Raw genomic sequence first — 21844 nt, 5'->3', positions numbered from 1 at the left:
GCTAAAAAAACCAGGTGCGAAATTACTAATTAGGGGCAGATTCGCTAATTAATTAGCTGCTAAATGTATGCTAATTAAGCGTGAATGACTCTAGTTAGTTCATCAAATTTTCGCTCAATTAGTAATTATTAGGTTAATTAATTAAACCTTATTATCTTAAACCTTAATGGCGAACTACAGTAAGCACGGTTCGGTTTTCTAATTCAGCAACTGATTCTCCATCTGACGGTCTGACCAATGCGCGCGGCGTTGTCAGTGAATCTGTCTGACTCACAAATCAGTGCGTGAGTTGTTGAGCACTCGAGAGTTTTGACCTCGATACAATTCGCATCAGAGTCCCAATACGTAAGATATTTGACAGCAACTAATGTATACTGTAGGCTGTTTCCGTAAATACTAAGGAGTAAGGATACAGCGCGCTGAACCACAAGATTAGCGACAATACTGAACGAAGCCGTGAATGTCCGGGAAACGGAATAAAGACTTTTGTCCAATCAAACATGTTCGGCGACTGGTCGCTGTGCCGGGACCGTGACTGCGCGCCGCGGTGTGCTGCTTCGCGTCACGAACTGTAAAGTACAAAGCTTAAAGGTTACGTTTTGTGTAAGGGTTTCGGATAGAGTCTTTATTTCGGGTAAACATGTTTTCAAAATTAATTTTCCAATTTCAAGAAACGTCGTGCTGCTCGTAGAAGAGACACTGAGTTTGCTCGTGGACTGAACAAAATAATTGGTAATACTTCTGATAAAGTATTAGACCGTAGACATTACCGTTTCGTAATACGTAGTGCAAAGAGTCAACTGAATACACTAACGTAGTAACCGAGGCTTTACATGTCCGGTTGCTAAGTAGATAAGGTCACAACAATAACAGCAATAATCACGAGATATCCGTACGTACTTCCGTTCGTATGTACGTCATACGCCACAATAATCTTGTTTTTCCTAATCGAGCGAAGGTCTTCCATGTTCAGCGCTAATGAAAATGCCGTGTCGAAGCGTCGCTCACCGCCACCAGATGCACATACGCACGATGGTTTGTGCAACCAAATGAAGTTTGAATTTCGGATTTCATAATGTGATAATGTGTGCTGGTGGCGGTTTTCAAAGGTCACCGATTATTTTTGTAATGGCTACTGGCTAGTAACGTTATCTCTGGCCACTGCATTACGGTAATTAATCTATGTTACTTTACGCAGTCCACTTATTTCGCGGGACCCGGGTACACTTATGCTCGGAATGCGAATATATACTGTAGATTTTAGACACTCATAATCAAAAAGACTCCCCACAGTAACACGGCGTAAACAAGACGTGCCAATAACGTTTCCAACAATATAGTCATCGGTCATGCAGTGCCCGCAAAAAGCGAAACCACTTCCTTGCTAGTGGACTCATGGCCTCTACATACATGTATGATCTTGTTAGCAACTTACTAAAATTAATTCATTTGGAATACTGTTTTATTTAGTTTAATTAAGTGCAGCAGGTGTGCATGTGTTACAAATTGACATGAAATTGTAATGCAAAACGATGAAGTCACCGAACTTGAACATTAGTCATGAATTTTGCATGCGGGGCACTAACCATAAGAAAATACCGGCGGAGCATTCGTTCATTCACTTTCATTGTCACCTACGATTCAGCACGTTACGTAGGCTGCTGGCAATTTGCGCTGTTTTGGTCCGGTATCGTACATGCATACCGTGGGGCTATTGTGTGGTGTTCTTAGGAAACACCAGCAGCGTCATGCTCTGCACAATCCACTCATGAATATCCTGGTGCGGTCGGAACAAGCACTGGATGTATCCCCCATCGGACAGCTGAACGGCCCGAAAGTGTAATCTGGCATAACCCAGCTGTCCGGGGCTGTTGGTGAACTCGCTGTGGTCGGATTCGATGCGTCCGCTGGTGAACCACGGGAGCCCGTACGGTCCTTCCCAGAGACCTTGGACGATGCGGCCATTATGGATCCACATCACGTGGTTCTCCAGGCTCCTGTGCACACGTTCCGATATGGGCAGGCGGATGCCACACTGCAGCGTGACGGTCTCGCCTTCGGTGGCGATCACGTACCGAGCACCGGGCGCCGCGAAGACCTCGCTGCGGTGCGTGACTCGCGGCAGCACCAGGAAGAGCTGCAGGATGTGGCGGTGCGTCGAATACCAAATGGGTCGTGTCGTGCTGGGGTCGATGACGCACTGCACGAAGCCGCCGGACCGCATGGTGACATTGCGGATGACGAGAATCATCGTGTCGTTAACGCGGGTGAAATGATAGGACTCCCCGGTGGTGTCCTCCGCCGGCAGGGGTTCACCGCCTTCAAAAACGGCATAGTTCTGGTGCAGCCAGGACACATCGGACCAGTCGATGCCGGCGGGGACTTCGCACTCAAAAGTCACATCCTCCCCTAACCGGGGCCGGTATACCTCGCTCAGGCTCGATGTCCGTCACGACACCTCTCGAGGCCAACTGCGGTAGCACGATGCGGTCGTCCTGTCGGTGATGCAGCATCGCCTGCGCCACGATATCGTTCACTACAGAGCGAATAAATTTTAATCAGATTTTTGTACAATTCACGACTCACGGGCACTAAGTCGGCAAACGCTGCGAGCCTGCGACCACCGTCGCATGAAAATAACATCTAACGAGGCATAACAAAGCTAAGCCACGTGTAAAGCTAAGAAACATAAGGAACCTAAGAAATGTAAGAAAACAGATAGTTTATCAAAACAAAAATGGGTTAAGGGATTTGGCCCGGTACATAGCACCAAATTCGTGTACATACACGGAAACTTTCGCTGTCGCGCACTCCCAAACACTTTTTTGCATTGCTGTATGGTAGTTTGTAGCCAAAAGATTTGTATACATAGGCGTGAAATCCGTTTGTGCGCGCAACATCCGGTCCGGGAGTTATGGCTGTTAGAATATTCCAAAAGTTTAAATGCATTCAGGTGTACCAAAAGTCTCATTATGGACCGATCCCTTTCAAATTTTGCACATAAATGCGCATTACCATGAAGATTGTTTTGGTACGGATCCAGACTTTCATGATTTTTTTCGAATTTTAAAATGAATTTTAAAAATTTTAAAATTCATTTTAAAATTCGAAAAAAATCGTAGAAGTCTGGATCCGTACCAAAACAATCTTCATCGTTATGTGCATTTACGTGGAAAATTTGAAAGGGATCGGTCCATAATGAGACTTTTGGTACACCTGAATGCATTTAAACTTTTTGGAATTTTGTTACCCTCATAACTCCGCAACCGAATGTTGCGCGCGCAAACGGATTTCACAACTACGTACACAATTCTTTTGCCTACAAAATACCATAATGCAATGCAAAAAAGTGTTTGGGAGTGCGCGACAGCGCAAGTTCCCGTCGGTGTACACGAATTTGGTGCTATGTATCGGGCCAAATCCCTTAACTCAACGACCGGCTCGGCGGCTCGGCATCGTGCTTGCTCGATCTCGTGACGGTCAACGAAATCTCTTAACTATAAATTGGCAGGTCGCCATTCATTACTCGCCATTCAATACTCGCAGGAGCTATTCACAGTTGACCAATTACGGTGCGATTCCTAACCGGGCCGGCCCGGTTAGGAATCGCAACGTAATTCGTCAACTATCATTGACACAATAGTGTAAATAAAACGTAACGATTTATAGGTAAACAAAAACGTAAGGATTTAAGGGGTATTGTGAATCACACGTATCACGTGTCACCTAACGTACGAAAAAAAGTGCTGAAAAAACTATCATTGACACAAAAACTTTTAATAAGGGGATACAAATAGTAATGCAAAAATGTAAAATTCTACAGATTGTGCACAGGTGTTCAATCTCTCTGGCCTTCAGTGCTCACATTTATCCGCCGGCGACCTTTGAGCTGATGGCAGACATCCCCAACACACGCTTAGTTGCAGCAGCAGCATTACACACCAGCTGCATGTGCTGGACCCAAGGCAGGCACAGAGTCGCGTCCTTCGTTCGTAGGCCGACATCGTAGCTCGGTTACAGCAGGATAACAGAGTTTGTCATTCAGAGTAGCAAAAAAAACCTATTAGTATTTAAATTTCAGCACGAAGTAATGATTATTTTAAAAGTAATCGTAATCATTGTAATCCTTACTAGATATTGCACCTGCAGCACACGGTAAACAGACAACACGTTAGACAGACCAAAACGGCAGCAAGTACAAGCTGATCCTGTAATTTCTATCGTAACCGTAATGTGGAACCAACAACAAACCAACAGCTTCGATTAGAGACTCTAAGCAACTGCAGCTGCATATGTTTTTGGGCTGATTGTGCACCGTAACGGTCGTATGTGCAAATTTGTACATAGTACTCATTATTCATCAGTCAATCACTACAAAGTTCCAGGCCATGAAGACAACGACAAATGTTAGCACGAAGCCGTAAACGACGGGAAAATGAAGAAACTGGTCAAGAAAACAGGCGCAGGCGAAGCACTGATGATTGATCCACCATGTCACATGCGGAAGGAGACGTGCTCGTTGTTATTGTGCCCGACAACGTCCACTGCACAGAAGGCGGTGCGTGGCGTGGCGCAACTGTGCCGACGTCAGAATGAGGACCAGCGGGTCGAGCGCCGTCTGCAGGAGGAAGAGGAGACCGGCAATGCCGCGGATGCCGGCGTGCGGCAGTTTGACGCGGATGAAGATGTTGACGCTGGCGAAGCCGACGGAGGGCAGCCAGCAGATGAGCAGGCTGACTGTTAGCCCGGCCAATAGCAGCAGTCCGCCTTTGGGCTCCCGCGGGGCGGCGTTCTCCTGCGCTTCCTTCGATGCATCGGCCGCTTTGCCGGGAAGGTGACCGCCCGCCGCGGTGGGCTGCTCCGTGTCACGAACTGAAAACCAACAAAAAATTCATTAACATATTCTAATTTAAAATTCATTAACTTAAACTCATTAATTTAAAATTCATTAACATTTTCTAATTTTTTTTTAAAAAGTAACATTTTTCTACCAAATTTAGTGCAAAATAATATGTGTTAGTAAACTAATCCGAAAAATTAAAACACATGTATCAACTAAATATTCAAGAATTAAATTTAATAAAATTCGTTGATTTGAATATGTATTAAATAGTTCTAATAAAAGTTTCTAGATTTAAACTAATTAAATTACAATTTAAAAAAATGAACTAAAATAAGTTTCGAGCTGGAAAAGGTAATTAAGTTGTCGAAGAATTATATTTTTAAATAACCCTGATGATCGTTTGAAGTTTAACATTTCTGTAGTCTCTACCAATGCAAGTTTACTGCTGTTTGAACCCAGATGTATAATATAATCTGGATTTTAACTTAAATAAAATGAATTTTCAAAGGGCAACTTTAACCATAGGGTCATTATGTAAATTTTAAGTACTGTACTTAAAATGTTTGTTACAAAAATTAGGAAGGAGACAAATCCTAGGAAAACACGAAGCTAATTTAAGCGTTTTTCTTACTGTGCACGGATAGCCGCGTGGAACGCTGCAGCGAGAGCGCCCGTGCCACCCGCTGTTTCCGGCGCTTATGTTGCCGGCACAGCAAAAACACATTGGCCGCCACCATAAACCCGATGGGCGCAATAGCCAGCAATATCTCCCCAACAATCGCCCACACCCGCAATCGGTCCACATCCAGCATACACACCCCGGTGACCGTCACCGGCGGCCGCTCCCCGGCGTCCAGGACAATCCCCGGGAGGCTGATGGAATGCGGCAGCACCCAGGCCGTGACGCTCAACAGCAGCGCCGTGACCGGGGTGTGGTGGTGGCGGTAGTGGAGGGGCCGAGTCAACGCCCATAGGCGGTTGGCCACGATGAGGAGGTGCGCCTGGATGATGATGGCCGGTGGGGCGTTGGTGGAGTACAGGAAGACGGTGCAGGCGGTGTCGGAGAGGGTCCAGTGGCCTCCGGAGGCGGTGGTGCTCAGGATGTGGAGGGGGCCGTATAATGCTAGAAAGAGTAGGCTGGCAAAGGTCAGGTTGAGGATGTAAATGGAGAAGGTGGAGCGGAGACGCCGGTGGGTGGCGTAGAGTGCCAGGACGGTTAGATTAAGTAACAGGCCGATAAGTAAAAGGAGGAGATCCAGGATGGGTAACGCCTGCCATACCGAAGACCGGGAATCGCCGGTGTGATTCAGTGTCCCGTTCCGGTTCATAGAAATTGGTGACAATTAAGTCTGATGCAGCGGCGGTAATTCCAGTTTCAGTAGCGTATATTACAGTTTCTACAGTCAAAATTTTTGTTATTGGATGTTAGAAGCGTTTCAGTTTATAATAAATTTGGAAGGCAAGTCCAGAGCACGGGCGATGATTTCAACTCCGGTAACGTATATTAAAGTTGCTGCGGTTAAAAACCTCGTAGTTAAATCTTGACAGTGAAACGGACAGTGTGCTGGAATTTTCCAGCGGGAGTATATAAGTGACTCTACAAGATAAAAGGTCACCAAGAATAATTTGTATTATGACAATAATGTCGCATGGATAAAAATTCGTGGAACGGTGCGATATAACATTTTTCTCGGGGAAGTGCAGATGCAGTTGAACGTGTAATGTGTAATGCAGCGTAATGCAGTTGAACGAGCATCTCTTCCACTAAAGAAGGAAATTAAACAATGCCACAGAAGGTGCGACGCGGATCAACGTGATATTGAACTAATATATATCGTACATGCAGTGATTCAGATACTCCTCGTTGGCCGTTGATTGGAATCTGCACTACTTCTGCTTCATTGGAGACCAATTAACGCCTACCCATATACGCCATAAATAGACAACGTAGTGCTTACGTACGCTACTTCCGCCACTAAAGGCTACGCGAGCGGGTTCAATGGGAGAAATTAATTTTAACGAGAAATATCTGCCGGCCATCGACATTTGTACGTTCACATATTAATCAACAACGCTTTCCTGCATCGACAGGATAACTCAGCTTGAGGATCTGCTGTAATGTTACTACTCTGTACGGTAGTATTATCTCCTAAGGTATGCATTAAAAACCACTTCGCGCTTGGGATTGAACTTTGTAATTATCGCCCAGGAACGAAGATTTACGACAAAGCTGCAATTGCATTATAGACCATTAACAGATAATTAAGAAGCATAAATTATTCATAAGTGAAAAAATTTATCTCATCATTCAGTTAGGCTTTGATCTGCAGCGGCACTGCCGGCACCGGCGGTCGTCGCTGCCACACCCGTTTCACCATCCGCCCGATGACCTTGCGCAGCTCCGGCGTGGCCAACACCAGCACCACGGGATCCGCCACCGTCTGGAGCAAAAACAGGAGGTCGGAGATCCCCCGCGCCCCGGAATGCGGGTGCTTGCGCTGCGTGAAGGAGTTGACCACCATGAAACACACACCCGGCACCCAGCACACCACCAGACACAAGGTCAGGCTGACCAGCAGCACCAGCGCCCGCTCCGGCTCCCGCGAACTCATCCGGCAGGCCACGCTACTCGGTGCCTCACTGCTCGCGGCGGCGCCCGTCTCCGGCCAGCTGATGGACAGCGCCCGCTTCGTGCGGCTCTGCAGGCGGCGCTTCCCGCGGCACACCAGGAAGAAGTTAGCGCCGATCATGAAGACCAGCGGGAGAACACCCACGACGATCTCCCCAAAGACCGCCCAGGCAAGTTGGCGGTCGACGTTGAGCAGGCAGATACCGGTCCACGGTGCCGCTTCGCTCGTCGTCCACCGTGGCGCTTCGCTCGTCCTCTTTGGCATCGCTTCGCTCGTCGGGAATACTGCTTCGCTAATCGTCCAGGCCGGCGCTTCGCTCGTCGTCCACGGCGCGCCCGCTTCGCTTGTCGTCTGGTAGTATATCCCGTCCAAAACAACTCCCGGCACGGTGAGAACATTGACCAGCGTCCACGCCGCTACACACAATCCAGTGGCCACTTGCCGGCTGTGCAGGAAATGCCGGTAACTGATCGGACGCAGCAGCGCCCACAGGCGGTTGGCCACAATCAACGTATGCGCATAGATAATGCATCCCGGTGGGGCGTTCAGCGTGTAAATAAACAAACTGCACCAGGCGCCGTGCAGGGCGTTGCGGAGGTTGAGTAAACTGAGGGGCCCGTAGGTTAGCAGAAAAATCAGACTGCATCCCAGGAGGTTAACCAAGTACACCGTGAAGGGCTTCCGCCGCAGGAAGCGGTGCGTGAGGAAGAGAATGAGCACCGTCACGTTGAGGAGGACGCCCAGCGACATGGTTAGTATGTTTAGAATCGGGAGGGCGGATTTGACGGATGCGGGAAGGGATTCCTCTAGGGCGGCGGCCGCTTGGGAGAGGGTGGTTGGGGCGTCGGGATCCGGCTGAGCGAGGACGATGTAGTTGGACATAGTCCATGTGCGGTTGACGCCGGTCATCATCTCGCCAAGATTTACTATCCAACAATTAGGCCAAAGGTCACCGTGCCATATATATACGACGGTGCCGACTTCTTCCACAAAGGTCACCACATTCGGTCAATGCACGAATAAATCTCCCGCAATACAACTACAGTAATTGACTAAAAAAATTTGATGTCCAACATTGTACGGTTAGCTAATGGTTGGCGGGATTAAGGGCTTTTCCATACGATGTCGGCAAATATTTCAAAAAAAGGTCACACCATAAACTTCTCTTAATGTGCAAAGAATTTTCACATAACACCGGTTCACAATTCTAAAAAGGCTTTGAATTGAGCTGCAGATTATTACATTAAGAATCACACTGTTAAGAAATCCGGATGTCAGAAATATTAATCATCGGGTTGCTATCAAGCCCAAACAGAAAACATCCCGAACAACAACGTACTGATTTGAAACGCCGGCATCTGTCAGAAATAGCCAGCGAGTAAACAAACACACGGCCGTGAGCGGGAGATTGCCGGCGATAGGATAAATATACGTCGGCCTGATGAAGCAGCTCCATTGAGTCAAAGATGTAGCGTATGTTGACCTTAACCTCATCACAGTCGGCCGCGACGACGCTCAGCATTTTGCCGGAAACGCGACGAAAATGATAAAAATTTCACAGTTTGACTGGGTAACCGATGCAGTTCAAATTTCCCTGCGATATGCAGAGCAGAAAGGTCACGTCGATTGTCCACAACAATTACGACAACATCGGTGGTTCGTTCTGTATTACACGGCTGACTATAAGACGCGACGGAGAAAGGAGGCCGATGGGCGAACAGACCATCGTTGTCGTAATTTCTTCGACGCTGTCCTATGAGCAGGCTGAGCCTGCTCATAGCTGCTATGAGCAGCCGGTCGTTATTCATCTGGTGATAATGCCGCCATAATGCCGCACGCATATGTCGCGGTTTATAGTGAGCACGCGGTTTACTTATACTGATGAAACTGTGGTCATAAATTGCGCCATGATACGACACCACAAAAAAAAAACAACAACATACTCGCACAAATACATGTCAAAATAACAAAATCACCAAGTAAAAGCTCAAATTAATTACATCTTGTACAAAAAGTCAGAAATGCGTTGACAGACGAACAGAAGCAAAAGCAAAAAACAGTATATATTGCGGATTATTTCGTGGAATACATATGTTATTTATATAGAAAAATGCTAGTGTGGCACAGATTTATCTAATCACTGACTGTAGTCAACTGATTATTTCGTATCGTGACAATTTTATCACGCATTGTTAAAAGTTGGACGTTACATTAACGTGACAATACGCTGTCTTATCGCTCAAAGGTCAAACACATTGTCTTCGTTTTTTCCGCACAGCGCTACCGTCTCTCAACGCAGTACTACCATTTTGTGGTTGGAAAATTGTGGAAGACACCGAAAAATGTCTGTGGTTCTTTCGGTTTTGTTGCTGGCCATGTGCGCCGGCGCCGCGCTCTCCCAGCAATCCCAGTACGTGGATTACCGTGCTGGCACGTTGAACCTGATCATCTCGGCGCCCCATGGCGGGAGCGCCCGTCCCGCCGCTATCCGCAACCGCACGGCCGGCTGCTACGTGGCGGCGACTCGCCGCTGCGAATACCGACACGGCTGCACGCCGGACAAGAGCAAATGCCCCACCGCCACCGACAAAGACATGAACACCTTCGAAGCCGCCGAGAAGCTGCGCCAATATGTCTACGAGCTAACCGGTATGTCGCTAACCGTACACAACATGCAGTAATTATTTCTGGCCAGTGGATCTCAGTGAGATCCACTGGCTGCAAATTCACGGAATTTCGATGAGTGCAAGTTGTAACACTGGCAGACCCGACCGCTGTTCTTCTGCGGCCGGGCATCGCGCACGCTATTTAGCTGTAATCATTTGCAGTTCTAAAACAGCGGATAATTATTGCGCTAACACGGAAACGCAGCGTGTGTACAGATACAAGAGATGTTTGGCACTGGTACCAAGGCTTATGGAAGCGTTCTACGTGTTGAAGGGAACGTAATGTGCGAAATCTGTTTGTTACCTTGATGTTCTTAGAGTATCCAGTAAAAATACACGACATATACTAAAAATACCATATATGAACATATACTGAAAACAGGGATATACTTTTGCGGTCTGATATATAACGGTACATATCGATGATATTAATAATGCAGGCCGGTATCCGTACTTCGTCGCCAATAAACTGCACCGCACCAAACTGGACCCCAACCGCGCCGTAAACGAAGCGGCCTTCGGGGAGCCCCTGGCCGTGACCACCTACGACTTCTACCACGCCATGATCACCGCCGCCCGCACCGCCCTGGACGCCGACCCCCGCTACGCCAGCCACCTCCTGATCGACCTCCATGGCCAATCCCACACCCACGAACTGACCGAGATCGGCTACAACCTCACCGCCGCCGAGCTGGACGCCGGCGTCTACGACCTGCAGCGCAGCAGCAGTATCCGCTACTTAGCCAACAAATTCGGGAATTCCAACCAGGTGGTCATCGGGAACATCAGTCTGGGCCGGTATCTGGAGGACGCCGGGATGAACGTCATGCCGGGACCCCGGGAACCGCGGGTCAACGGGCGCAAGTATTTCGACGGAGGGTACACGGTGGAGACGCATAATACGGCGCACAGCGACGCCATCCAGATCGAGCTGGCGCGCAGTTTCCGGCTGGCGGAAGCGGGACAGTTCGACACGAATGTGCGGAATCTGGCGGAGGGGCTGGTGCGGTTCCTGCGCCAACACTACCCGGAAAACGCCGGCGCTGCGGTTTAAGTTTCATGGTTTAGCATAAGTTCTTTGCTCCAGCTAGATTTTATCAGCTAATACAGCTAACTTTCGAATACTATGCTTTTTCGAAATTGTCACGTCTTGCAGCTAACTGCTATTTAACAGAAATGCGCAGTTTTGTCCCTTTTACAGCAACGTTTCAAGTTAAGCGGATAATAATGTGATTTTCGTTTTCGGTGCACGACTACGTAGAAGTACGCGGTTTTAGAGATTGTTGTTCATTTCGGTTCATCATTATCTGTAACCAAGCAGCTGCTGAAACATGAGTGTGAACATAATTAGGCATAAGATGAAAAAGTAAACGGTGAAACCGACTGAGCCGCGCTTTTCAATGACGCTTTTACAGTTTTACAGCAGCGCTTGCAAAGCAAATGCAGCAGCACGTCGTGAACGTTAGAAAACTGAATGCTAAGATCCACGAATAACGGTTTTGGTTGCTTTTTCAGTCTCCAAATTCAAATCATTTTCATTAGCGTCCATCAACGCACCTGCACAGGCATATACATGTACTGTACTGTGTCGTCCACTCCAGTTAGCACTGGTGTTTGACAGCAAACTAAACTCCTGCTATACTTAAGTTTAACGTACTTCATACGGAGTACACAGTTTCCAACGGTCTGAACACACTGCACAGCAAATCAGGTATCTTAAATTGTCTAAAATCTTAAATTGTCGAGACAATAAAAGTTTATTTCGTTAAAGGTTCTGAATTAAACTATTTTTGATCTACGAACAAATGTTTTGCTGCATCCGAATAAAGTCATCAGACTATCAGATCAAAAAAGACATACATGCTCAGCAGTTATTTCGGCGGCTGTTGGCAAGCGATAAAACATGGCACCTGCCTAAATAGCCAACCCGATGCGCTAGACAAGAAGCTTGCGAAATTTAACGGCGTGACACGGCGATTTTGTCACGATGCCGCTCTCCAAAGCAGCCGAATCGGCAATTTCACGCGCGTAGATTTGCATGCACACGGGTATATGCGCTTTATACGGCTAATGCTATTGCCTAGGGTAGTGCATGTATTGCCTTCCAGGCGAAAATCCGTCAAGTGGCACTTGTAAAACCGGCCAACATGCATTTTTACCGACATATTTCTCGAAGCGCAGACCCTGAAACCGAACTGTAGAATGCAATGGACAGCAGATTTCGGTAAAGACCCGATGTGCAACTGCTAACGCAGCTAATTCGCAATGCGGACGAATGGTACATAAAGCGGCTATTCAGCAGCAGCAGCTCAGACTTCTAGAGCAGACCAGTTTTTAAAGCAAATACTGTCTTGTTCCCTCAGCTAAAGATGCACATTTCCCTCTTGTTCTTGTTTAACACTCTGGATGGAAGAGCGTTTAACGAAGGACCAAATTGCGTTGGTAGTAGGTTAGACTGCCCATGCAGTTTGGCCCTTTGGTTAACGCTCTTCCGTCTAGAGTTTCATGTTCCACGAACAGGGATTACTTCCGAGGGTGTGAGGATACTGTGTGGATATCGACTTTTCGAGTGCTGGAATAGTAGAACTCCGACGTTCCGGCGCATAGCGGTAAATGCCCAGGGACCCACAGGCTGTTGGTCCCGGTGCATTTACCGTTACACGGTTACCGATGTTGTCACCGCAGAAGAGAAGTTCTCTTCTCACCGCTAATGGATCCACTTCCACCCGTACACCTCCTGCGTCTACCACTAAGCCAACCGCCATTGCCGCCGTCAATTTTGCAAAAAAGAAGGTTTTAGTGGATGTTGCGAGTATGAGAACCAGTGATGGCGTCTACATGTAGTAGAAAACCGCTCGTGTGGAGAAAATGGGATTTTTGGTACTTAATATCTTTTCTGCTCAATGGCAGTCGAGATGCCGGGACGTTGGCTACGGGTTTTGCCGAAACGATCCCTTCCATCGGCAGCAATATCCGTGGGAGCTACCGAGGATCCTCGATCAACAACGGCGTTTTTACAACGGCGCTCAAATTTAGCGGTAGTTATAGAAAATGCAGCAACCCTTCTGGAAACACTGAACACGCATCCTAAGGTCACACGAATTACGGTTATGGAAGTTCTTTTTGCCAGTTTTTTGCCCTTTTTAATAGCACGTTAATTCGCCGAACTACAGTTCGCTGACCCACAAATTGTTAACCGACAGTTTGCTTTTTTGCCTATTTGTTGACCGACGTTTTGTCGAACATTTTTGCTGACCGACAACTTGCTTTTCGGTTCGATACTTTAGTTTTTGAGTTTTTTCTTGTTGCTGTTTTTTCTTAGGTTTCTTAGGTCTCTTAGGTTGCCTTAGGTTTGTCAGGCTTCTTAGGGTTTTTTAGTTTCCTTAGGTTTCTTAGGTTTTTTAGGTTGCCTTAGGTTTCTCAGGTTTCTTAGGTTTTTCAGTTTCCTCAGGTTTCTTAGGTTTCTTAGGTTTGTTAGGTTTCTCAGGTTTCCTATTTTTTTTAGTTTCCTTAGGTTTCTTGGATTTCTCAGGTCAGCAAACTGTCGTTAGCAAGTTATCGGTGTTCACGAAAGGTCGTCCAGCGAAATGTCGTTCAGTGAGGTTTGTCGTTTTAACAAGCTGTCGGGTCATTTTGTCGGTCAGCAAAAAGTCGCCAGCAAGTTGTCGGTCAGCAGGATAGTCATCAGCGAGTTGTCGGTGTGCCGCTCTTTTTATTTTGACTTGGTGTCGCACACTAGGCGGCTGACGGCAGCGTGACAAGGAAAACGTTGGAGTAACTGTGCGGAACGCGTACGATGATTTTAAAAATGGTGTCGGTTGCATGATTCATAAGCGGCTACCAAGTCACAAGTGTGTCCGCATTTCGCATCAGACCCTGCTCAAAAGTGCCCTTCCAGGATCCATCCCGAAAAGGAACGCAGTAGCATTGGCAGTATTGCAGAAATTCTTACGTGGCTATATTATACAGGAATGGCATTACCTTAATACAAAAATCTTCATGGAAAAAAACACTCCAGAGATTCTCACGTCTTAATTCGACTCTACTTACGGTGACTTTCAAGTACTTCATGGTACTGCACTAACACAAGCTCCACCCGGAGCGAATTTAGATCAGTTGTTCTCTGTTCTTAGACCTCCGGAGGCTGTTTTGTGCTGATTGAGTGTACTTCGTTGTGATTTTATTTGTTTTTCTATAAGCGGAATGGGTACCATTAAACACTAAACGTAAAAAACAAGTATAGATATTAACTGGTAACATAGTAGTACTTCCATCAAGTCGCTTTACTTGTACATAGTAGCAAATTTCGCAGTACTTGCGGTAGGTATTTTCGTTGAGAAATTGTGGGTTAAGCGAATAGGTTTTCATAAGTAATAATTATGTAAAAAATTTATAACTAAAATATACAATTAAATTCAAATTAAACAATTTAAATAATTTCCCGTGCACGCAGCCAACACCCGTGTAGGAATCCCGTGGCCGCAGCCAACACCCGTTCCCAAACTCCGTGCACGCAGCCAACACCCGTGCGGACCCAAAAATATCACCCGTGCACGCAGCCAAAACCCGTGTTTACCCGTGCACGCAGCCATAATGTAAAAAATAACAGCCGCATTGGCCGAAGGCATAATCGTAGCGTAATTTAGCGCAGTGCTTGCGTATGAGGAGTCCAGTCAGAACTGGACACATGTTAACGGTCACAGCATGTTTAATATTCATCAGTATTAACTGCAGCACTTGTTTTAAACGAGAACGAGTCCAATAAAAATCCAAATGCACCTGCTTGTATTAATTTACATCAGCATGAACCGTGAGTCGAGACCAGCGTTAGCCGGGTGGGGAAGCAGACAACAGACCATTTTGTTCAATGCATTTGAGCAGATCAGACGTTCTGATGCCGACGGTATTTCCGCAAAGATTAGCCGGAGTATGAACTGGCAGTGGCACGGAGAGAGGCACATTTGCTAAAGTACAACGACTAGTAGGTATTCACACCGCATCGGGTACTTTTTTTTGTCTCTAATTTGGTCACTTTAAGTACAGTTTACGTTTTTATATTTCGGTCACCTGGTGTCGGACAAACAAAAACGCCAGAAATGAATAGTCTTCATAACAAAAACTTCGCTCATGACTTTCAGAGCCTAAACAAACGATAATCTCCATAAAAAAACAAAGGGGTGCAATGTAAAAGAACCGCTCTTCCACGTTTGCAAGTTTAAGCAACCCCAATAATTATTTTCAGTTTTCGTTCGACGATTACAGACTGGTGAGTCTAAAAAGAAAATTGTGCGATCCGCAGCTTTTCATGTAGCGCCAACAGGGGGAGTATTGTACCTTGTAAGTGACCGGTGGCCTAAATGTGAAACCGTATTAGCTTCAAGGGAGCGAAATATGAGACAAAACCAAGTACATCAACAGATAAACTAACAAGACTAAATGCGATTAACGCGAATACCTTACCGGAATCGATTGGATGGGTGACTGCGGGTTAGCGCCTACATCACGACGCAATCGCTCAAGGAGACTGGCGTGGACATGAACCATTAGAACTGAGAAGAGTACGATTGCTTTCCACATGGCGGCTAACTTCACGTATTTTTCGGTAGTTTCGAGCACATAAGACCGAAGACGTTTACCGAGCGTTGTTTGGTACTGGAATAAAATACCTTAATATAAAATACAAAAACAATGGTGCTATGTATGCACTTGCGATGCCACCGACCTCCTTGGTTTTTCAGCTCGTTTGATGTAGGATCTAGCCCTGCCAAAATACTGGACTTATCTTTCACTGCCACTCAATTTGGGATTTGGCCTTACAGCCGATCTTGGAACTGAGATGCACTAGGGAATGATCATAAGAGCATGCCGGTCTGAGGAAGCCCATCTGGGAATCTGATGTTATATTATCTTAAGGGAAGTGGCCCGGTACATGGTACCGAATTCGTGTACATGCACGAAATCTTTCACTTTCGCGCACTCCCAAACCTTTTTTCTCCTGTTTTATGACATTCTGTAGTCAAATGATTTGTAGTGGTCTGGGAAAAAAAGCGTCTGATGCCAAATTATGTTCTCGAAAACCTAAAATGTTCAAACTGCACAGCCGACGTCTGAAAGGGCACCGGACATTTAAGCACAAGACTATCGTAGGGAGTCCCTACGAGGGACACCTTCGCCATGCGGATGTTATGGACCGGTACAACTGACAAACTCCAAACAGCAAACAAAACAGTTAATACAATGAACAAAAAGCTACAGGACAAGGCTGCACGTTAGCACAAGCACCATTACTGAATAGGAACGTCGTTTTCCAGTATTCTGACGCCGCATTTTCTCTGTGTGCCTTCATAGCGAGCATTCTCGTAAACATCAGAATATGTAACGAAGATTTACCGGTGTTATGCTGAATTAGCTTACTTCGTTCATGAGCGATGTCGGTAAAAATATTTCTCCAGGGATTTAATACAGCTGCAGCACGATCCCAGGGAAAACTGTAAGTTTGCTTTAGATGGGTCCACAAGGACAAGCGGTTATCGCCTGCTGTGCTGTATTACTCCCCTTCTGAGGACCGCCAGCGTTGAACGATATGTACAAGTTTTACAAGGTAGTCAGTTGTACCTGTGACTGCTTGCCCAAATGCGTTTCGATGATAACCTTCCACGAGAGAGTATTAATTTTTCTTTCGTCGTCTGTAGGCGAAGAATATCCAAAATTTATGAAGCTACACATGCTCAGTTTTAAGCTGGAGCCACCTATTTTTTTGAGTAAGTGTGGCTGTTGTAGCCAGTTGCCGTTGTTCGTTGCGTACCGTTCTGTGCTCTATCCGTTTACCGAACAATGCAGGTTTATTGAAAAACTTTCCCCAGCATTCATATTTTAATTGTACTGCTCATGTATTTTGGATGGCTCTGTTCATTAAGCCAAGGTTCATTATCATCTTGACGGCGTCAAAATGATTTTGCTAGGTTTCGCACCCCTGTCTGTAAATTAGCGTCATACCTGACGCTAATCTACAGACGGGGGTGCGAAAGCCTAGCATCGTACCTTCCACTTGCATTGAATTCCGACCCAAACCGCATTTGAGTCTCTGCCTCCACTCCACTACAGTCTCTGCCATCTCTGCCTGCATCAGTCTCCATTTGAGTCTCTCCAATGCCCTTAAACTTGCCCTTTCCCTTTTGGTTGTCTGGCATGGGAGCAGACAGCCCAAAGGGAACGGGGAAGATTGCTGGTTCTAGTATAAGACAGCACTAGAACCAAAAAAATAGCAATGAAAAATGCGATGACATCGCGGTTTCCCTTGCTGTTATTTTGGTGGGCACCATTTTCTACCTGGTCATTTGCATGGTTTGTGTTAACGACGGATTCGCTGTAAGTGCCGCTTAAGTTCACTCCCCTACCGCAGCAGGCGTCATCTTTATCCCATGAACCGGGAGATCGTGCGCAATTTCAGTAGTAATCTCGAAATCGGCTTTTGTGTCCTTATGTGCGGCAGCGGAATGTCCACTGGTTTAACAGTCTTTGGCACCGGTCCGGTGCCAAAGGTTCTTAAACCAGTGAACACTCTTCAATTTGCTATACTTCTATCCTTACGAAGTCCATGGCACCGGTGAAACTGACAATGCGCATGCCGGTGCTCTCGTTTGGAATCTGCATGACAGAGTTTGGCGCCGATACCTTGCAGAGCAAACAGGTAATCGTATTGACAGATGCAGAAAAGAAATCCTGTTTGGAAATTGTCATTTGGAAATCCTGTTTCGAGGCACATTTGCTAAAGTGCAACGACTTGTAAGCATTCACACCGCATCGGGTACTTTGTTTTGTCTCTAATTTGGTCACTCTAAGTACAGTATGTACCTATATGTTTTCATATTTCGGTAACCCGGTGTTCCGGACAAACAAAAATGCCAGAAATGAATAGTCTTCATAGCAAAAATTTCGCTCATGAACTTAAAACGAGTGGGAAAGTGGGCTTTAAAACAATAAGTCGTATATCATTTTCTTGACTGTACCCTCCTCCAGCATTCCTTAAAGACTTTTAAAAAGTAAAGGTCATGTTCCCGTGTTGCAGTGTGTTGATAATTCACATTCTGCTCAGTCCTGGTAGCCGGTCGTCTTGCTGTTCCCCTTTCCAAGAGTGCAGTTACATGCGGCTATCGATCAAAGAATGGAGCGGAACTAATTTAATCAAAATGCCTTCATTTATCTACTTATTGTCGAAAGCAGACGTAGCAAAAGGACATCACGAGCTTGGACGCAGAAATGTCTAACTGTCACGGTAAAAACCGCTGGCAGTAATCATTAGGAATGTATATTCTGCAGTGCGGTATGCAACGCCTGATTTGTTCTCTTATGGCAAAAATGAAAATACCAGGTGTGCGCCAATATAATAATTACAATCGTCTTCGCAACACTTGACATTTCCATGTAGGTTTGAATGAAACCTTTAAGTGTGTCTGTTGTGACGCCTCATGCTGGAAATGCGGCAGAAAGTAAAAGCGCCTCAAGTTCCTCAAACTAGCCGAAGTCGGAACTTAATCTGCTTGAGTCATGCACACTGCGCACGTATGTAACCGTCCAAAACGGCCTGTCGTCTGAGACGATAGCCTGTCGTTTCAGCCTCTAAACCGTCCGAAACGACCGGGGGCCCCCAAAACGACCGCCGTAAATTTTGCCCTACCAGTTTTCTTCGCTCTTTCAGTCGCAGACAAAACGAATGAATGTAAATTCGTATCCGGTCGTTTCTGCCGGAGTGTAAGGTCGTTTCTGCCGGAGTGTAATTTCGCATGCGGTCGTTTCTGCTGGAGTGTAAAATCGTATCTGGTAGATTCTGCCGGAGTGTAATTTCGTGTCCGGACATTCTGCCGGAGTGTAAGTTTGTGGCCGGTCGTTTCTGCCGGAGTGTAATTTCGCAAGCGGTCGTTCCTGCCGGAAAGTAATTTCGTGTCCGGTCATTTCTGCCGGATAGTAATTTGTATCCGGTCGTTGCTGCCGGAGTGCAATTTCGTGTCCGGTCGTTTCTGCCGGAGCAGGAACGACCGGATACGAATTTACACTCCGGCAGGAATGACCAGACACGAAAATACTCTCCGGCAGAAACGACAGGATGCGAAATCACACTCCGGCAGAATCGACCGGATACGAAATTACACTCCAGCAGGAATGGCCGGACACGAAATTACTCTCCGGCAGGAACGACTGGATACGAAATTACATTCATTCGTTTTGTTTGCGACTGAAAGAGCGAAAAAAACTGGTAGGGAAAAATTTACGGCGGTCGTTTTGGCGGCCCCCGGTCGTTTCGGACGGTTTAGAGGCTGAAACGACCGGCGGTCGTCTCAGACGACCGGTCGTTTTGGACCGTTACACACGTACACAGTAAGGATACGGAAAACTAATACCGCCCAAAAAAGAGGCCACGGAACTGACCATGAGATGTTACAACTTCTACGTTGCAGTGCGACACACTACCTAATTACCAACTCTGTATAGTGCTGTATAAACATTACATTTGGATATGCAGTAAACTGGATTTCATAATCTACGCTGTACTGTATGTATGCGGTATGTAAAGATGCCAGAATATGACTAACGCTGACTCCTTTGTACAGATACCATTTTGTAGGCACGAGTTATTTACGTGGACTTTAAGCTCTTTTCAAATCATCTATCAAGGTTATCGTCCAGCCTCCCCGATATGAGCCACGATAGTGAAACCCTATCACCTGTCATAAAACCTACCATAAAACCTTGCACACAACCCTGATCATAAAACCTCATACACACGGCGACACGGGCAAAGACTAAAGTTATAGCACTTATCTAATCCAGTGGGTCATGATTGCGTGCCAGGGGAGTATTTATTGTGCAGGAAATTGTGCCTGATAGCTGAGATTGTTTAACGAAAGTGCCCACACACCTTTAAGTGGTACTGTCACACTGTGTATAAAAGGGGCAACTCGTTTTATCTGAGAATGAACCCAAAAAGGGGACAAGACGTCCGCCCACCCGCAGATTATCCTCCCGGCGGTGATCCTCCCGGCGATGATCCCCCAGGAAATGATCCCCCCAGCGACGACGATCCTCCCGGATATGATCCCCCCGGGGTTGGTCCTCCCGGCGGTGGTCCTCCCGGGGGATGGTGGAATGTTTTAGAAGGTGCCTTACTGGCAGGCGGTGCTGTGGTAGCTGGATGGGCATTGCACAAATGGTTATTCAGCGAACGACCCGTGAGATTGTTTTGGGATATGGAAAACGCAAGGTGTATGATTCCGAAACATGCGACTTTCGAGAAATGTGTGGGACATCTACGTAACATTGCTTCATCGTACGGCATTGATTTACATCAACAATATAGTATTAAAATCATCTGTGGAGGGTTTGACGGCAATAGCCGTTGCTCGCAATATAAGTGCATTCAAGCTGCTAAAGTATGCAATCCCGAAACGCTAGAAACCTGGAAAGCCGGCAGTACAGTGTCTACTAGAATCGAAGGTAATAAGTTAATAAGACGCAAGCACTTCGCACTTCGGGTTGATGATTTGGCCCCGGCAGCTCTAACGCCAGTAAAATGTCAGATTTGTTCGCCGGTTAGTTCAAAAATATCGCCTACTACAGGTGTCATGATTCAGTGTTGCTGGGATGGATTACCCTACACAAAGGACAAGGCAGACAACATCATTCTGGAGCACCTGAAGGATGTGTTCAAGTCCAGCGCGTCCGATACGAAAGTCGTAGTCGTAACAGGTAAATCGCTGCAGCGCTGACAAGTTAAGCCTTTCCGAGAGTTAACAGCAATTTTATAGATTTACTGTCGGCACTGCAGTTGCAGTTGTGCGTAATCACTAACCATCAGCGAGTTTATTGTTTTACATAACGCTTTAGACCTGTACCGTTATAATACTAGTAAAGTGCACTCGCTTTTGGCGGGCACTGCATGACCGAAGCGTAGGAGGAATACAGAGTACAGTCTTGATAGATACGTAATTTAGATTTGGTCGCTTCTGGTTATATATATAAGTGTATTCTACAATATTTACGGTAATGGTATTTAGAACTACAGACTACATCTTGCGCAGAGTGGCAGAAAATTAATGAGATGAATATTAAGAAACGAGAAGACGAGAAAAAAATGTGTTTTCTAATCTGGCATGTCCATTTTTCCAGTTGATTATCGGTTGCGTCGGCTAGTTGGCACGGCTCCTATAAGTCCATCCGATCAGAATGTTGTTCTGCATCCAACTAATGAGTCCCAAGACGGAGTTTGGCCGGACGAGTTCTATCAGCGGTCTTCGTGAAACTTGCATTAAGACACGTGGATGCTAAGTTAACAGCAACTGCTAACTGCTCCACTGTAACTCCGGTTGTTGCTTATTTATTTATTTATCCGATCAGTTTATGGTTAGGTAGTTGTTACTATTCATTTCGATTTGATCGTTTTTATTTGCTGCTTGAAACAGCCTCGGCTTCGCCTCCGCGTGCCTCCGTTCTTAAATAATATCCATCAAACAGAAACAGAACGCCGTACAACCGAAAAAATTATAATATACGTGCTTGTGCAACACTTACCGACAATCAACACCATGTTCATGTCATAAAGCTAGTCTGGCTTATCATAAAGTTAGTTGGCATTAGATAGGCAGTCACTGCTGAAGCCTGAAGGTACCTATTATTATTCGGCGTTGCTGATTTAGCACTGCGAGCTTATG

General features: G+C 46.2%; 4 protein-coding genes across 4 annotated transcripts; 2 read left to right on the top strand and 2 right to left on the bottom strand.

Annotated features, from left to right (window-relative positions):
• Positions 1 to 1451: 1451 nt before the first annotated feature.
• LOC129588977 (uncharacterized) lies at positions 1452 to 4111 on the bottom strand. The gene is made up of 2 exons (XM_055483415.1): positions 3866 to 4111; positions 1452 to 2536 (listed from the first exon to the last, which is right to left on the bottom strand). Exon 2 carries the CDS (start codon positions 2249 to 2251, stop codon positions 1712 to 1714), a length of 540 nt encoding a protein of 179 aa, XP_055339390.1. The 5' UTR covers positions 2252 to 2536; positions 3866 to 4111; the 3' UTR covers positions 1452 to 1711.
• A 411-nt stretch (positions 4112 to 4522) lies between these two features.
• Positions 4523 to 6171, bottom strand: LOC129588907 (C-C chemokine receptor type 5-like). Its single transcript, XM_055483325.1, has 2 exons — positions 5475 to 6171; positions 4523 to 4872 (listed from the first exon to the last, which is right to left on the bottom strand). Exons 1-2 carry the CDS (start codon positions 6169 to 6171, stop codon positions 4523 to 4525), a joined length of 1047 nt encoding a protein of 348 aa, XP_055339300.1.
• A 3596-nt stretch (positions 6172 to 9767) lies between these two features.
• Positions 9768 to 11522, top strand: LOC129588925 (uncharacterized). Its single transcript, XM_055483345.1, has 2 exons — positions 9768 to 10122; positions 10580 to 11522. Exons 1-2 carry the CDS (start codon positions 9816 to 9818, stop codon positions 11191 to 11193), a joined length of 921 nt encoding a protein of 306 aa, XP_055339320.1. The 5' UTR covers positions 9768 to 9815; the 3' UTR covers positions 11194 to 11522.
• An 8787-nt stretch (positions 11523 to 20309) lies between these two features.
• Positions 20310 to 21637, top strand: LOC129588965 (uncharacterized). Its single transcript, XM_055483399.1, has 3 exons — positions 20310 to 20630; positions 20754 to 20882; positions 21303 to 21637. Exons 1-3 carry the CDS (start codon positions 20384 to 20386, stop codon positions 21431 to 21433), a joined length of 507 nt encoding a protein of 168 aa, XP_055339374.1. The 5' UTR covers positions 20310 to 20383; the 3' UTR covers positions 21434 to 21637.
• Positions 21638 to 21844: the final 207 nt, after the last annotated feature.

Source organism: Paramacrobiotus metropolitanus, unplaced genomic scaffold (assembly GCF_019649055.1).
Source record: "Paramacrobiotus metropolitanus isolate TYO unplaced genomic scaffold, Prichtersi_v1.0 Parri_scaffold0000032, whole genome shotgun sequence".
Lineage (NCBI taxonomy): Eukaryota > Metazoa > Tardigrada > Eutardigrada > Parachela > Macrobiotidae > Paramacrobiotus > Paramacrobiotus metropolitanus.
This window is presented reverse-complemented; position numbering and strand designations above follow the sequence as displayed.

Bases quoted from the DNA above. Each gene is read 5' to 3' on its own strand.
- LOC129588965 (XM_055483399.1), top strand. From the start codon at position 20,384: ATGGAAAACGCAAGGTGTATGATTCCGAAACATGCGACTTTCGAGAAA. The intron at 20,631-20,753 runs GTAATAAGTTAA...CGCCTACTACAG, and splicing joins AGTGTCTACTAGAATCGAAG to GTGTCATGATTCAGTGTTGC. The intron at 20,883-21,302 runs GTAAATCGCTGC...CCATTTTTCCAG, and splicing joins GAAAGTCGTAGTCGTAACAG to TTGATTATCGGTTGCGTCGG.
- LOC129588925 (XM_055483345.1), top strand. From the start codon at position 9,816: ATGTCTGTGGTTCTTTCGGTTTTGTTGCTGGCCATGTGCGCCGGCGCC. The intron at 10,123-10,579 runs GTATGTCGCTAA...TTAATAATGCAG, and splicing joins ATATGTCTACGAGCTAACCG to GCCGGTATCCGTACTTCGTC.
- LOC129588907 (XM_055483325.1), bottom strand. From the start codon at position 6,171: ATGAACCGGAACGGGACACTGAATCACACCGGCGATTCCCGGTCTTCG. The intron at 4,873-5,474 runs GTAAGAAAAACG...GTTGGTTTTCAG, and splicing joins CACGCGGCTATCCGTGCACA to TTCGTGACACGGAGCAGCCC.
- LOC129588977 (XM_055483415.1), bottom strand. From the start codon at position 2,251: ATGATTCTCGTCATCCGCAATGTCACCATGCGGTCCGGCGGCTTCGTG.